General features: G+C 36.4%; 1 protein-coding gene across 1 annotated transcript in view; it reads right to left on the reverse strand.

Annotated features, from left to right (window-relative positions):
* Positions 1-17,228, reverse strand: part of LOC124722506 (calcium-dependent secretion activator-like) — a 798,081-nt gene that overhangs the window by 550,376 nt on the left and 230,477 nt on the right. Inside the window, exon 7 of the mRNA XM_047247660.1 lies at positions 3,687-3,707. Coding sequence (XP_047103616.1) covers positions 3,687-3,707 — 21 coding nt within the window. The remainder of the gene's footprint in view (positions 1-3,686; positions 3,708-17,228) is intronic.

Here is a 17,228-nt window from a genome sequence, read left to right on the forward strand (position 1 = left end):
CCTCCCTTTTCACAATTTCTTCAGTTTTAATCTACAGTTAATAAGCAACAAATTGCGGTCAGAGTCCAGATCTGTCCCTGGAAATATATTATAGTTCACAATCTGGTTCCAAAATATCTGTTTACCATTATACAATTAATGTGAAACTTTCTGGAGTCTCAGAGTACCTTCAACAAATACAACCAATTTTCTGGTTCTTAAACCAAGTTTTAGCAATGATCAAATTATGCTCTGTGCAAAATTCTGCCAGGTGGCTTCCTTTTTCATTCCTTTCTCCTAGTCCACATTCACCTACTACTTTTCCTTCCCTTCCTTTCACTTCTATGGAATTTCAGGAATTTCAGTCCCTCATGACTATTAAATTTTCATCTCCCTTAACTGCCTGAATAATGTCTTTTATTCCATCATACATTTCTTCAATCTCTTCATCATCTGTGGAGCTAGTTGGAATATAAACTTCTATTACTGTGATGGGTGTTGGCTTCATGTCTATCATGGCTACAATAAAGCATTCACTAAGGTCTTCACAGTAGTTTACCAAGGTTCCCATTTTCTTATTCATTATTAAACCTTCTCTTCCATTACCCCCATTTTATTTTGTATTTATAACCCTGTATTCATCTGACTGGAAGTCCTGTTCCTCCTGCCACTGAAGTTCACTGATTCTGACTATATCTAGCTTTAACCTCTCCATTTCCCTTCTTAAATTTTGTAACCGACCTGTCCAAGCTCTAATCCACAGAACACTAATTTTGTTTCTCCTGATGACATCCTCCTGAGTAGTCCCCACCAGGAGATCTAAATCGGGGACTCCAGAACATTTTGCCCAAGAGGATGCCATCATCATTAGTAGAGCTGCATGCCCGTGGGAAAAGTTATGGCTGGAGTTTTCCCTGTAGGGCTATGAACAACACCAGCACAGCAAGGCCATTTTCGTTGATGTTACGAGACTAGATCAGCCAATCATCATGACTGTTGCCCCTGTAACAACTGAAAAGGCTGCTGCCCTTCTTCAGGAGCCACACATTCGTCTGGCCTCTCAACAGGCACCCCTCCATTGTTGTTGCACCTACATTATGGCTATCTTTATCACTGAGGCACACAAGCCTCCCCACCAATGGTAAAGCCAATGGCTTATGGGGGTGCTGGTGGAGGAGGGGGGGGGGGGGGGGGAGAGGGATGACAATATACTTGTAATGTTGTAATGTTGAGCAGAAACGTGTTTTGAGATGAGTCCTGCTTTATGTTGTATAGTGAGGTCCATGTACTTTGCAGCTACTATGATGATTGATCTGGTCATGCAAATCTTTGAGCAGCATAGGAGATGAACTCAAAGCATGATGGTGTTGAGGTGCCACTGGATTGAAGATGTGTTCTAGATTTAAGTGCACTGAGGATAAGATGAACAGCAAAGTGTTAGAATAGTTGTTTCATTAGCACTACGATCCAACTATCATCATTGATATATTGTGAACTGGTAAAAGCATGTGGATGAAGACCACTGGTGAGCTCATTGATTTGTTTACTGTAAAAATTACAGCCTTACGCTGCAGCAGATTGACAGTGAACTCACTACTGTATTCTTTTAACACATCTGAAATCATGCAAAATTATACCTACATTTCCTGCAAAAACAACTGTGAAGTGCAAGACAGAGGGTACTTCTCCTAGTCATTACAGCTTTTTCCCATTCCTTCCAAATATCAAATGTGGAAACTGTGATTGCTTATACCTTTGTGTCATATAAGATATCTTCAATTACGATTTTGTCCATTTGAAACATAACAAGGTGGAATTTCTCCATCTAGTATTATTGTACCCTATTGATAACTGCCTATATCTCCACTTATATTTTAACTAAAGATAATGCATATATTTTACATAATATATCTGAGATGGCCACAACACCGCACACACAAATTCCTCAATAATTTATTATTCAAGTGGTTATTTTCACCTTGCAGATTATAGCGGTATAGTTAGCTTTGTTGAAAACCATGTTCATTAAGAGTAATGTACACCTGAAATTATTGTAACAACACCTAATGGAGTTACTGAAAAAAGTTAATCAGTAGTTTTGTGGGGACTGACACCACTCAGTGTAAAGTTCCCAATTCATGATATCCATTAACTATATTTGTGTGTCAAAGATCCAACTAACGTAACAGATAATAGTAATTAAAGTTCAGACATACACAAATTTATTTTTGCTATTCGATACACTATATCTGTTTAATTCATAAAATCCACATTACATTTGTGTTGCCCTGATTTTTCTGAATCAAATGAGAGCCATTGGTATTCAGTTAAGTCATTAATTAAGAATTTGTATAAATTAACAATAATTTTGCAACATGGCAACTGTACTTCTAAATAGGTAATTCATAGAGGTGACTTACTAAATAGTTTTTTTTTAAATTTCTTAACTAACTATATATTATGTAAACCAAATTATTGTCAGAACATACAGCAGATTTACAATAGTAAATTTCTACCTTATGGAGTTATAAACTACTAAATAAGCACTGAAATCAGAAAATATCCCTTCCTCTGTCAATAAATACTCTCCCATCAAAAAAATTTGTAGCCCACACTAGGAGCCAATTGTGCTAACATCTCCACATTACTTGATTACTGAGCACCATGTAGGCATTTATCTTTATGAACTTCTTTGGTAAAATTCAGTACAGGATTGAAAATCTTAGAGACAACATCATGAAGTACCTCATGTTGCAAGTTTTTAATGTCTTTGTGTTAGTGACTACCCATGTAGCATCTCTACAAAAGTTCCACCTCGCACTATGAAAAATACATCAAAGCTTGCAGTTAGCAATCAACAAGCTAATTTATCTATGGGTGTTTGTTATCATTAAAATTTCATTATGTAGCAAAATGTATGAAAGTCAGTCTGTCATCAGAACTGTTTCAGTTAACATCTGTATGTTATTCTATAGCTGTGAACTTCTTTGGTTGAAATGAACAAGAATGGTGTTTATTAGGATACATCCTATAGACATCTGTTTGACATGTGCCACACTAAATCAGTACAGTGTCTTTAGTAAAGAAATGTGTTTATATAACTACATTTATATAAACTGTGATTAGTGGAAACTTAAAAGGAATTAGCATGAAGCAAGGACTTTTTGTAAGAACTGACTATAATGAAATATATCAAAAGAGTGACACTTCACAATAATAAAGAGAAAATTTTGTCTTACCATGAAAAGTGGATATACACACAGCCAAAATATTAACTAAACACTAGCTCTACAAACAAACAAAAAATAGAGGATCAGGTTGTAGTAAGGTAATCAAAATTATAAACTAGTATATTGTCAAGCCATGTTTATCAGGCATGAATTTGTAGCTGCAATGGGACCAGGATGAATGAGATGTTGCCTATGGCAGTACTGAAAAAAGCAACCGTGAAGTGAGTGGAGTTGTTATCGAAAACCTTTAATCAAGTTGGCTGAACAAAGATTTTATCCTTGCTTCTCTCAAATACTAGGTCCATACAATAATGAAATGTATACTGAGACAGAGCAATGAGTGAAAGAGAGAGGCTATCTAGGGATGAAGTGATAACATGATAACATTCTGAAAGTCTCCTTGCAGTGATAAAACTACAAACATTTAAGCAATGAGGAATGTCAATCTAATACATAGATAAAAACCATAACACTTACCCATCCCCACCATCAAGTTAGCTGAAATATAATAACAAAGTGAATTACATATATTAAAAAATGACACAAGTTCAAATATAAACATGTGTTGTCTTAGTTAATCAAAGCCTCCTGCTCTGCATATTTATATATCAGCAAAATATTCCAGAACAGTTACAAAACTTTCTCAATATAAGCATAGGATTATATTGTAAAGTCATGATTTTGAGTTTTTTTAAGGTTAGAAAAGTTTATATGAATATAAATATAAGTGCAGGCCACAGGGATGGTACCTCTTTCTTACTATTGACTGAAGAAGATACTAAGGTGCTCATGAATTCATACAAGGAAAGGAATGAGAGATTAGTATGGTAGTACAGGAGAGCTTTGAAAACAAGTCATCACAACCACACTGTTAATGTACCAGTAGGAGATACAGTTTCTGATATAAACAAATTTAATTTTCATTAAATAGCTTTCATAAAACAGAACTTTTAGTCAATAGTATGCATTAATTTATTTTTATCTACTTATTTGTCCTTTAAAGATTTTACACAGTAGAATAAAGAGTTGGAAAATTTATAAATCCATACAAACAATAAACTGCAAAGATAACAACTCACCACATAGCTCAGATATAGTGTGGCTGGGAGGCACATAAACAAGATGAGCTGACATTCTGGTACAATGAAGTCCTCATTTACATTCCACCACCAGATAAATGTATGTGTAACATAAATGTACAACTAGCATTACACCTTACAACCATACAATATCTTCTTAAATGAATGCTGATTGTAGGTCTTTAACCATCCTCATTAAGGTTAGAATGCTTAAATTTGCTTCATTAAAGTGAGACAACTGATAATTCAGTTAATGTTTGTGGATGTTTATTCTCTGGTTGTCTCTGAAGATGGACATTGTCAGAAAGATTAGCAATGTATTCTGCCTTATTTGGATGCCTAAGGCTGCATAGTGAGTTGCTGCCTTTATTACTTCCTCATTTATATTCCACCACCAGATAAATGTTAATGTAGCACAAATGTACAACTAGCATTACACCTTACAACATTGCAATTTATCCTTAAATAAATGCTGACTGTAGGTCGTTAAACATGCTCATTAAAGTTGGAATTCTTAAATTTGCTGCATTAAATTTAGACAACCCAGAATTCAATTACTCTAGAAGCAGACAGTTACAGCAGGTGACGATGCTAATTCCTTAATAGGCATTACCTACTATTAAGTACCAGTACCAAAATTTAATAAATACCAACAATAATATTAATTATTATTTACAGTTTCGCACTACACAAAGAAAGCATAAAAAGTGAAAATTTATCAAAATTTTCAAATGAAACCAAAATTCATTCTACTAATATTTGAAATACAACAAATATACACTCTAAGAGAGAAGCTACTGAAACAGGACTAAAACACTCACACACACACACACACACACACACACACACAATGACATCCTTCATGGGACAACACTCCAATCATCAGCCAGAACAATACAAAGATTTCACATATGTTGACAAGGTAAATGAAAATAAGTGCAACTGTGGACTGCCAATTATATAATGTGAGACTACAGAAGAACAAGCAGTGTCCAAGAAATAATTTAGAAACTGAACTGGAAAAATCTCACACAATGAAGGATAATATGTGAGGGAATTTACCTACCACATATAGGTGAAGCTTCATGGGGAGATATAAGGCATAGACTGGTCTTATATGTGTCATTTAAGCAAAGAAAAGGCCAGGAGAATAAAATAAGTGTGACATCATAGAACAATAATGTAGGAAAATACTTTTAATTTTTGTATAGGAGTAAAGAGAAGAATAATTTCCCAGGACAAATGTCAGACTAATTGACTTCCTGCGATGTGGTAGTAATAGCCAGCTCCTTTCAGTGGCATCTAAATGTCAACCCTTCCTTCCTCTGGCTTAATCTCTAGCCATTCTCTGTTGTTCAGTTACCACATAAGTCATGTATATTAATATGATTACCATTATTTATGATTAAGGTTGAGACTGACAAATGACAATACCAGATATTTAACACAAATGTGACCTCTCATCCAGTAAAACTGAATAAAGTTGCATGTGTTTTTCAGTTTTATATTTAAATTTCTTCACTATGAGAAAAATGGAAAACATAAAAATGAAACTGCAGGCACGTAGATTCTGAAAGGTGGAAACAGTACTTACAACATCAGTATTATGGAAAAATATTGCAAGAAACATTTCAAAACTAACAGTGAGCTAACTACAAATACTGAGATTCTGTAGTACAAGTATAGTGGTCTGTTATCAGCTCACAGATCAGATGAGATCTAAATTTCAAAGGAATTTCAAGACACAAACTGAAAATATATGTAAATTTTACAGATAACCCACTGTAGATGCTTTACCAAGGAAAATTGCAAACATCTGTATGTTTTGAGAAGCTATTTTACTTACACAACCAGTTTTAGCATATAAATAACACCATCTTCATGCCCTATGCACTCAGTATATAAATAATTAGACGTACCAGTACTTGCATAAATGGAGCCAGTAATATTTGGATGCCATGAATTCATTTAAGGAGTGTTTACTTTGAAGGCTTCACCACAATAAACACAGTAAACACCCCTTAAATGAATTCATGGAATCCAGATACTGATAGCTCCATTTATGCACATATCAATATATCTGTTTGTCTATACATGGAATGCATAGGATCCTGAAGATAACATTATTGAGATGACAAATCTGGTTGTCTTAATAAAAAAGCTTCTCAAATCATACATCTATTTGGCAATTTTCCTTGGTAAATATTTGACTGGCCACTGTCCTTTATTCACAATGGATCAACAGGGAACTATAAATGCATTCTGTTTCATTTTCTTTTCTCAAGATTAATTATAGATTTTTCCTCAAAGCTGCAGTCTTCTATATGGATTTACTATGAGTCATTAAGACATCTTATAAACTCATTACATCATCCTTGACTTCTATAGATGAAATACTCCATGTAAAAAATATTTAGTAGCTAACTATCAATCTTCTGATATATTCTCTGAGCTTCACACATGGTTTGGTTCTTGAAAATGTCATCTTTTAACTCATGGATTCAAAATACCGGAGTTTCAAGTTTCAGCAGTTGGGTTGGTTTTGGGTGGGAATTGTGTTGGGTGGAGTGGGCAGAGGGAGAGAGAGTTGGAGGCAGGAAGAGCAGTTGGGATGGGTGGCTAGCAGCTCAGAGGAAGCCAGCCAGTTTTCTGGCTAGGAATAAAAGAGAAAGGGCTGACAGGTGGATGGTCTAGGCTTTTGATACCTGGGTTCAGAGAATGATTATGGGACCAAATAATGTGTTGCAAGGATAACTTCTGTCTGCATAGTTCACAGGAGCTAATAGTGGAAGGAAAGATCCAGATGGACGAGCTTGTGAAGCAGCCATCAAAATAGAACATGTTATCCTCAGGTGCATGTTGTGCCATCAGGTGGACAACTTTGTTCTTGGCAACAGTTTCTCAGTGGCTATTCATCCCAGTGGACAGCTGGGAAATTGGCTAATAGTCACACATAAAATGCTGCACAGTGTTTGCAGCAGAGTTGGTATGACATGGCTGCTTTCACAGGTGGCCCAGCCTTTCATGGGGTAGGACAAGCCTGTGCCAAGACTAGAGTAGCAAGTGCTTGGTCAGTGTGGATTGGGTAGGTTTTGCACTTGGGCTTCCCAAGAGGATATGATCCCTGTGGCAAGGGATTAGAACTAGAAGTGCCATAAGACTGGTCCAAAATGAAAGAACTTATATAACAAGCAAAACCTGGATGTAAGGCTATATTTTCTGAAGAACAAGAAAGGGAATTAGAAGAACATATCTTAAAATGCAGTATACTATTTTACAGGTTAACTACAGAGATGGTGGACAAAATACCTCTTAAATATTCTGAAGTAAATAATTTGAAGCATGAAAGCCTTCAGTTGCATCAGCAGTTTAGAGAAAGTAGCAAAAGGTTCCTGGGCAGCTGCTATTTGACCAATAGATCCAACTAAATCTGATGAACATTTCATAGATGTGACATCAGTGACACCTGATGCATCAAATTGGCAAAGAGAAGTGACACTTGACATGCAGATAAGGCTAGTATTTTCATTTAATGTGCAGCAGAAACCAGTAACCCCTGTAACTGTTTTCAACAAATCAATTCCACTTGATCATATTTTTAGGCCTAATGTTCACAAACTGCCACATCTTAAAAGGAGGCAAATGTCAGAAAATCACATTTAGTTATAATAACCAGTTCTCCTACAAAAGATTTTCTAGGAGAAAAAGAAGAAAGAAAAAGCAATAAGGAGCTGATAAAAGAACATAAAAAAACTGTATGTTACACTAAGTGTGAAGAACCTTCAAGAATTTAACATTATGATGGAGGTTCAAGAAAAGAACATACCATGCAGGAAGAAAGAGGACACTGAGGGCGCTGCATTGAAGAATGAGTATTACTGCCTAATTTTTGATAAAAGTATGAAGATTCTCCCACTAATGATTGGATGAATGCTATAAATGTAATTTATGGATATGTGATTACCTAATACACAATCTATAATCACCCAGTGTTCTGTGGGGTAATCCCAGATACTAAGGTTTTTTTATGTATATTGAAAATTTATCTATGTTCATTGTGCAAAAGTAAGATTCATTATTTAAGTAAAATTTCAGTAATACATGGTATTCATGACTTTATCAGCTTTCTTTTTTTTTTATTTTGGTTCTTCCTTAAGTGTTTGCAATTAGCCTACTCACCTGTAAGTTTGGCAAACATTGCAAAGGGAATGAGACAAATATGCATTTTATCATCCATGTAATTTAGTTTCTACATAGGGAAAGCAATAAAGAAAACCATAGAGAAATACATGTAAAAGGAACTGAAGTTCTGGGAAAAGGCATAAACAATTTAAGGTTCACCAATGTTGTAACTCTGGCAGAGACAGCAAAGGACTTGGGAGATCAGTTGAATAGAATTGATAGTGTCTTTAAAAGAAGTTATAATGTCAACATAATTCTAAAAGTATTAGAGGAGTTTTTTTTATTTGAGCATAAAAGCAAGTGCTGCTAATAGAAGTAAGAAGGATAAAAAATGCAGACTGGCAATAGAAACTCTGAAACAGATAATTATTTTAATATTTAATGTAAATTTGAGTGTTAATACCATTCCTTGGTGGAATATAAATAATGGATGACATGCTGAGTCAACAACAGGCACATAAATAAGACTGAGAAATTTGCTAGGTTTTTGATGAAACCACCTTCAGAGCTATAGAATTCACATACATTTATCCACATTCATCTCCACAGCTACACTGTACAGGCTGACTGCATTTTGCCAGAACTGCAGCTCAACTCCAATGAATTAATGCATAGGGTGGAGTGACCAATGAGAGAATGGATGAGGGGGGGGGGGGAGTGGGAGTGGGAAGAAGAGTTTGGGAATGATGGCTAATGGCTGGAAAGAGAGGCAGCAGGTACACGAGATGGGAATTTGGCATCAGTGAGGTCATTTTGGCCACAAGCTGGTGGAGTGCTGCACAGTACGCATTGATGTTGAGGAATAGATTGAGTAGGGGAGATAGAATGGCCCAAGAGGGAGACTGTCAAGAAGATGGTGTGATTGCAGGATGAGTGAAGTTAGCATCATGGAGCATGGGTGGAGGGGGGTGTGGGGGCAGAGGCTAGTGAAGATTGTGAACAGGTAGATGACAGATCAAAGAATGATTTATACTGCATGTAGGAAAAAAATGATGCCTATTAAATATCATGTGAAATGCTGATGGGAACAAAGTGTGGGAGAGGGGTGGATAGACATGGAGAAAGAATAAGATGATCCTCAATCCTGTAATCTACCTAAGCTCAGCCTCCACTAGCCACTGCCCCATGACCATAATTGAAATCATCCTGCACTCACACACTCTTCTCCACAGTCTCCCTTTTCCTCCATTCCATAATCCCTTCTCAGTCCACTCCTCCACTTCAATGTACACTGTGCACAACTCCACCTCCCTGTGTCCAGGATGAGCTCACTGTTTCTGAATTTCTATCCTGTGTGGATCCTCCCCATACCTACTAGTTATCAGCCATATTTTCCCAATCCTTCATCCCATTTCCCATCTCTTTTTCTCTCGTTGCATACTCCAACCCATACAACAAAACACCCTGGTTGAGCTGCTTGGCTAATGTAGTATTGTAGGTATACGCATATTCCATTACATTGAAGAAGGATTTACCCAAAACTTAGCAATGTTTTCAGACTTGCTTGTAGTCAGAAAAATTGTTTCCTTTAGTATCAATTTGCACTTTCATTTGTATACACCAGCTGCCAGTTTTGGCACCGAGTACCATCATCAAGCCATTCTATTAAAAGAATCAGGACATGGAGTTAAAATAATTCATAAAGGATCATTTGCAAAATATTTGTTCTCTATATTAGAAAACAAAGACTGAAAACATAGACAGCCTCTTAATCATTGTGCACAATCAATAAGCTCACTTCCCAGGTATGTGAATTGCATATTAAAAGTAAATGTCAACGCTATGTTTTAAATAGATGCAAATTTCAGCCAGATATAACAAGTGTGTCCCTCATTTTCAGAGTTTCTCTTTTCTTCTTGAAAAAGAGACACAACATAAAAGATATATAAAAAAGTAGCATAAAACGTCAAATGTAACAAGATGAATGACAAAATTAAAAATAAAACAGACTGGACTATAACAAAACATTAAAATCAAAATAAAAAATCTTGGTTGCTATGTTTCCAGTCACCATTTGCATATGGTGTATACCACTACAAAATGTTGAAATGACCATAAATCTTTCAATCAGGTATATGTTTCCAGAATGAGATTTTGCTCTGCAGCGGAGTGTGCGCTGATATGAAACTCCTTGGCAAATTAAAACTGTGTGCCAGACCAAGACTCGAACTCGGGACCTTTGCCTTTCGCGGGTAAGTGCTCTACCAACTGAGCTACCCAAGCACGACTCACGCCCCATCCTCACAGCTTTACTTCTGCCAGTACCTTGTCTCCTAACTTCCAAACTTTACAGAAGCTCTCCTGCGAACCCTGCAGAGCTAGAACTCCTGGCAGATTAAAACTGGATGATGTGTGTGTCGTGCTTGGGTAGCTCAGATAGTAGAGCACTTGCCCGCAAAATGCATAGGTCCCAAGTTCGAGTCTCAGTCCAGCACACAGTTTTAATCTGCCAGGAAGTTTCATATCAGTGCACACTCTGCTGCAGACTGAAAATCTCATTCTGGAAACATCCCCCAGGCTGCGGCTAAGTCATGTCTCCGCAATATCCTTTCTTTCAGGAGTGCTAGTTCTGCAGGGTTTGCAGAAGAGCTTCTGTAAAGTTTGGAAGGTAGGAGACAAGGTACTGGCAGAAGTAAAGCTGTGAGGACGGGGCATGAGTCGTGCGTGGGTAGCTCAGTTGGTAGAGCACTTGCCTGCAAAAGGCAAAGGTCCTGAGTTCGAGTCTCGGTCTGGCACACAGTTTTAATCTGCCAGGAAGTTTCAGGTGTATGTTGTTTGTAGTAATGTCTATGTTCCCATTACTGACTTCATCAGTGGATGATGTTCAATCAGCCAACACTGCTTGCCCAAGGCATCAATTTTGATGTGAAACTGTACTATACAGATGTCCCCAGCCTGTTCTCCAAGTGTGAGAACGTACCACAGAACACTGTTGAAGGCAATCATACATCACTGATGCATTGCGCTACTTAAGTGCAGTAATCTGTTGATATGTCCATCCAGCTTTCCACACGCCATGATGAGATATTGTTCAAATGACTGAATTTGTTCAACAAGAGTGCATATTCATCAACAAGACATAGTCATACCCTCAAATGAAACAGGAAAACATTGTTCACCTCTAAGCACATTGCAGTTACTGCCTGCAGAGTCAAAACAGTAGGGTACACAGAAAGGCCTCTAGTGACATCTGATCACGATAATTGTGGCAAATGAACAAATAACACTACAACCTCTCATTATGCACATATTATACTGTTCTGCCTCTGAACACAGTCCTATGTTGCATTTTTTCTGGCGGTGTAGTTAATTTGATAATATATGTGGGGATTGGAGGGGGGTATGATAATTATAGAGCAGTACCAAGGCTTGATTGCAGTAAGAAGGTGAAAATGGATGTAGATTGCAGTAGTAGTGCAGAAAAAGGAGTAAGGAAGATTAGAGTTTAAAGTCCAGTTGACATCGAGGTCATTAGTGGCAGAACACAAGCTTGTAATGATTCAAGAATGGGGATGGAAATTGGCTGTGCCCTTCCAAAGGAGCCATCACAGTGGTTGCCTACAACAATTTAGGGAAATCATGGAAAACTTAAATATGGATGCTCAGGCACAATTTGAACTGTTATCCTCACAAATGCAAGTTCAGTGTGCTAATCACTGTGCTACTGTCATTGGTAGGTTGTGCAGAGATTAAGAGACTTGCTAAGAATTGAAAAGCATCCTTAGCTGCAGTAAAGCAGTCTTTTTACTGATGACCACAACAACAACATTATTACTATACAACTGCGTACAAAATTCAAGAATCACTGTTTCTATTGCAATGTAGTCCCCAGGGAATAAAACGGTGTATTTCTTAAAGTACAGTGTGCAGTCATCTTTACTCATATCACTGACTGCACTAGCAATTATGATCTAAACTGAAACTTCCTGACTAATGAAACAGTGTGGTAAACACAAAACTGAACACAGTATATCTGTACTGTCTCTGCTGAACTGTGTGTTCATTTATACCATAATGTACTGTACTTACAATTAAATCTACACAAGAGATACACTTTGATTTTCATTGACTTTGAATACTTTGTAGTATAGAGCAAAATAAAAGACACATATTCTTTTATAGATGCCAATAAGACTGTTAAGAGGGTGAAACACCCCTTTCAGAGCAACTGAGTTTAATATTTCTGAATGAACACCATTGAAATTATAACAGAGAGAAACTTCAAAAAACGTGTTATTGTTTTCAATGTACATCACAACAATGCACCCAGATTTTTGAGAAAACTAATTTTTTTTAAAAAAAATCTCATCCCACCCCACCCCCTCCCCTCCATTATTTTGATTTTCATTTCAACATTTGACTAACAACAAAACATATAGCATCATTAATGCCAAATTCAATCATAAATGATGAAGTGGTTTTCCAAAACTGTATTTGTCAGAAATAAGCTAATAAACTAGAAATACCTCTATAACACTGTATGTATGCCTTATATTTGTCTGCTTCAACACCAGCTATCATGTTGGGTTGTTTGATAAGTATTTCCCACATAAATCTATTCTATAAGTATATTCTACATATATTGTTCTATATGTATATATATATTCTTTAAATTTTATGAAATATAAAATATCTTGTGTTGTAAAGGTGTTTTCTTTTTACATTTGGTGTACCAGTATTCTCTCTCCCTCCGTCTTTTTTTTTTCTTTTTTTAAAAAGGAATTTGTAACATTTATGTTTTATTTCAAATTCTTTGTACATTACTGCCCCAGCATTATCATAAATCTTATAATAATGAAGAAGAGCAGAATCGTTCGGTCAATTTTTCGCACCAAGCTCCTTGGGACAATTGCAATTTCATGACAACACACACACACACACACACACACACACACACACACACACACACTGGGAAAATGTTGATGAACCCATGTACAAAGTTGAGACAGCCACAATATAATTTGGAAATTATGGTCGCTAGTGAAGAAATAACTTTTACATCACAGTTAGAAGCTGTGACTGATGTAGCTACTGATTATGCCATATTTATGGAAAGTATACCTCTTTACAGCCTGATGTTGAAACTGCAATTTCACATCCTATGCTAAATGAAGAACATTTTAAAGATGATTATGGAAAAATGGTAAAAGGTGATGAAAAGGCAAAATGTGACATACATCTTGAGGATAATCAAAAAGCCATTACAGTTTGACACTCAAGTAAAACCAATTTGAAACTGTAAAACATAAATACAGAAAGGTCACAAAGAGAGAAGCTCTGTGTAAATGGGAAGCACAAATTGCTACAGGTGGGATGAAAAATGTAAAGTTATTAGGTATTTCCAAGTATGTATTATATAAATTTCAAATTGCCACAAACTGATCAGTATCAGTACGAGATCTGGATAAAAGGTGTGTGCTTTAAATGCAGTGGACGATGGTAAGTTATCGATACATTAGTCCAAGGGTTCCTCAAGATGGATTCATAATTTTAATGTGGGATACCAGATTGTTTCAAGGACCTCAATAAATGCATCACTAATGCTCAATCAGCAAATAAAAGAAAATTGGGGGGAAAAGCTTACAATTTTGTGGAGACTCTGATATCCAAAAATGTATTTACTGGAAAGTCTAAAATCGCTGGTGCCCCAAATACTTGTCTTCTCACATTAAACACCTATCATCATTCCACAACCGTTAATACCAGATCGGATACATCTAGCACCTTGGCTGTACCTTTACATAACTCAAAATCTTTCTCCGTGTCATTCTCCATCTCAGCCATACGACTATGGAATGCGCTCCCCTGTCATCTGTGTCTTATACAGAACCACTCAACATTCAAGAGAGAACTCAAAACTTACATATTAGGGACAGTATAGCCACCACTGTTGTGCCCCTCTCATCTTTTTCTTTCTCCTCTCCATCATAGCTTCAAATTTTACCATTCTATTTATCTTCCTCTAACCTAGCTATGTCTTCTATATCTCTCTCACCCCAGTCTATCGTCCTATATCTCTGCTCGATGTGAAAAACTCATACGCTGCAAGAACATAACGAGAAAATTCCCAACTAGCATTAGGACTGACATTCATAAAAGCAAAATATGTTTACTTTCATATATATAGACATTATTATTATTATTATTATTATTATTATTGTTGTTATTATTATTGATTGTTATAGTTATTTTTTGATTGCTAAAATTATCCTTGTATTACTGTTATAATCTCTATTTTTTTCTTTAACATTAATACTGTTTAACATGGTATGTCCATAATGTTCTGTACAAACTGAAATTCGTTCAATCTGAGTATGCCTGGTTAGGTGTAAGAGAGGGCCTGAAGGCCCTAATCTTGCCAGGTAAAATAAATGCATAAATAAAATAAATAAATAAATAAAGTGTGTAATTTTGACCAGTCAGGTTTCAATTTGTAAATGCATGCAGCATGAAAATTATCCTTCAGAGAAACATTTGAGCAAGGTCCCTGGATGCCTCAACACATAATTATGCAATACAAGTCATTATATCTGCAAGTGGAAAATTTAATGTCCCCTTTGTTCACAGTTATGAAAAAAAAGGTTTTTATAAAGCAGATAATATCCTTGTGTTCACTTCAATGTACAGTAAATTGACATCACAGCTCACAAGGATATGGTCTGAACAGGTTTACATACCTAATATCAATAAACAATCTGTCTTGTTTTTAGATTCATGGACCGTGCAAAATGAAAAAATATATATACACCAGTTATAAACATGGAAAAGAGGTTACCATTTTAACGATTACTGCCAGAATGAATGGTATGATCCAACCATTAGGTATATATATATCTTTTGGCCGTGGAAAAAGCCTTGAAATATTTTTCAGATTTAATTGCGTTATATAATTATGATGTTAACTTGCATTTAAGAAATAAAATTATAAAAATACAATACCTCATTCACAGTCACTTTTCTTCTCCCAGATTCATCAACTTTTTTAAATATGCATGGTACAAGAGTGATTACACTGAACAGAAATGACCTAAATGTGAGACACCTGTTCACTTTTGCTTTAAGAACTGTCATCCTGTTTGTGACTTCTGTCGTGGAACTGTAATTGTCCAATGTGCTTGGTGGATAAAATCGAATTGCATTTATCATTTTTTGTCCTAACACTTCTGTGCTTCCTTATTACTGTACATATTTACTATAATGTTGTAACAATAACATGCAAACAATTTAAAATAAAAAATAATTAAACCAAAAAAGGTTACAACTTGGTAAAAACAACTGGTACCCCATACAAAAAAAGAAAACACAAATACAACACAAAATATACAACACAATATATATATATTGCTTGTGTCTGTGTATGTGCGGATGGATATGTGTGTGTGTGTGTGTGTGTGTGTGTGTGTGTGTGTGTGTGTGTGCGCGAGTGTATACCTGTCCTTTTTTCCCCCTAAGCCTTTCCGCTCCCGGGATTAGAATGACTCCTTACCCTCTCCCTTAAAACCCACATCCTTTCAGCTTTCCCTCTCCTTCCCTCTTTCCTGACGAAGCAACCATTGGTTGCGAAAGCTAGAATTTTGTGCGTATGTATGTGTCTGTTTGTTTTTCTATCGACCTGCCAGCGCTTTCGTATGGTAAGTCACATCATCTTTGTTTTTTATATATATATATATATATATATATATATATATATATATATATATATATATATATATATAACATAATAGAGGGAAACATTCCACGTGGGAAAAATATATCTAAAAACAGAGATGATGTGACTTACCGAATGAAAGCGCTGGCAGGTCGATAGACACACAAACATACACACAAAATTCAAGCTTTCACAACCAACGGTTGCTTCATCAGGAAAGAGGGAAGGAGAGGGAAAGACGAAAGGATGTGGGTTTTAAGGGAGAGGGTAAGGAGTCATTCCAATACCGGGAGCGGAAAGACTTACCTTAGGGGGAAGAAAGGACAGGTATACACGCGCACACACACACACACATATACATCTGCACATACACAGACACAAGCAGACACTTGTAAAGGCAAAGAGTTTGGGCAGAGATGTCAGTCGAGTCAGAAGTACAGAGGCAAAGGCAAGAGGCAAAGATGTTGTTGTTCCGCCTCGACTGACATCTCTGCCCAAACTCTTTGCCTTTACAAATGTCTGCTTGTGTCTGTGTATGTGCGGTTGGATGTGTGTGTGTGTGTGTGTGTGTGTGTGTGTGTGTGTGTGTGTGTGTGTGTGTGTGTGTGTGTGTGTGTGTGTGTGTGTGTGTTTTTTTTTTTTTCCCCCCTAAGGTAAGTATTTCCGCTCCCGGGATTGGAATGACTCCTTACCCTCTCCCTTAAAACCCACATCCTTTTGTCTTTCCCTCTCCTTCCCTCTTTCCTGATGAAGCAACCGTTGGTTGCGAAAGCTTGAATTTTGTGTGTACGTTTGTATTTGTTTGTGTGTCTATCAAACCGCCAGCTCTTTCGTTTGGTAAGTCACATCATCTCTGTTTTTAGATATATATACATAGAACAGTATATGCGGAATATACATTTAGAATATATTTATCTGGAAAAGACTTAGGTAACAACTAGACATGACAACTAGCACTGAAGTGGACACATCAGGTGCACATACAGCAATATAGATGGTTTTCTAGCTTATTAGCTTATTTCTGATAAATGTTTGTTTCATACACTTCATCATATATGATGCAATTAGGTATTAATTAATGATGCTACACATATTGGTATTAGTCAGTGT

This window comes from Schistocerca piceifrons, chromosome X (genome assembly GCF_021461385.2).
Source record: "Schistocerca piceifrons isolate TAMUIC-IGC-003096 chromosome X, iqSchPice1.1, whole genome shotgun sequence".
NCBI lineage: Eukaryota > Metazoa > Arthropoda > Insecta > Orthoptera > Acrididae > Schistocerca > Schistocerca piceifrons.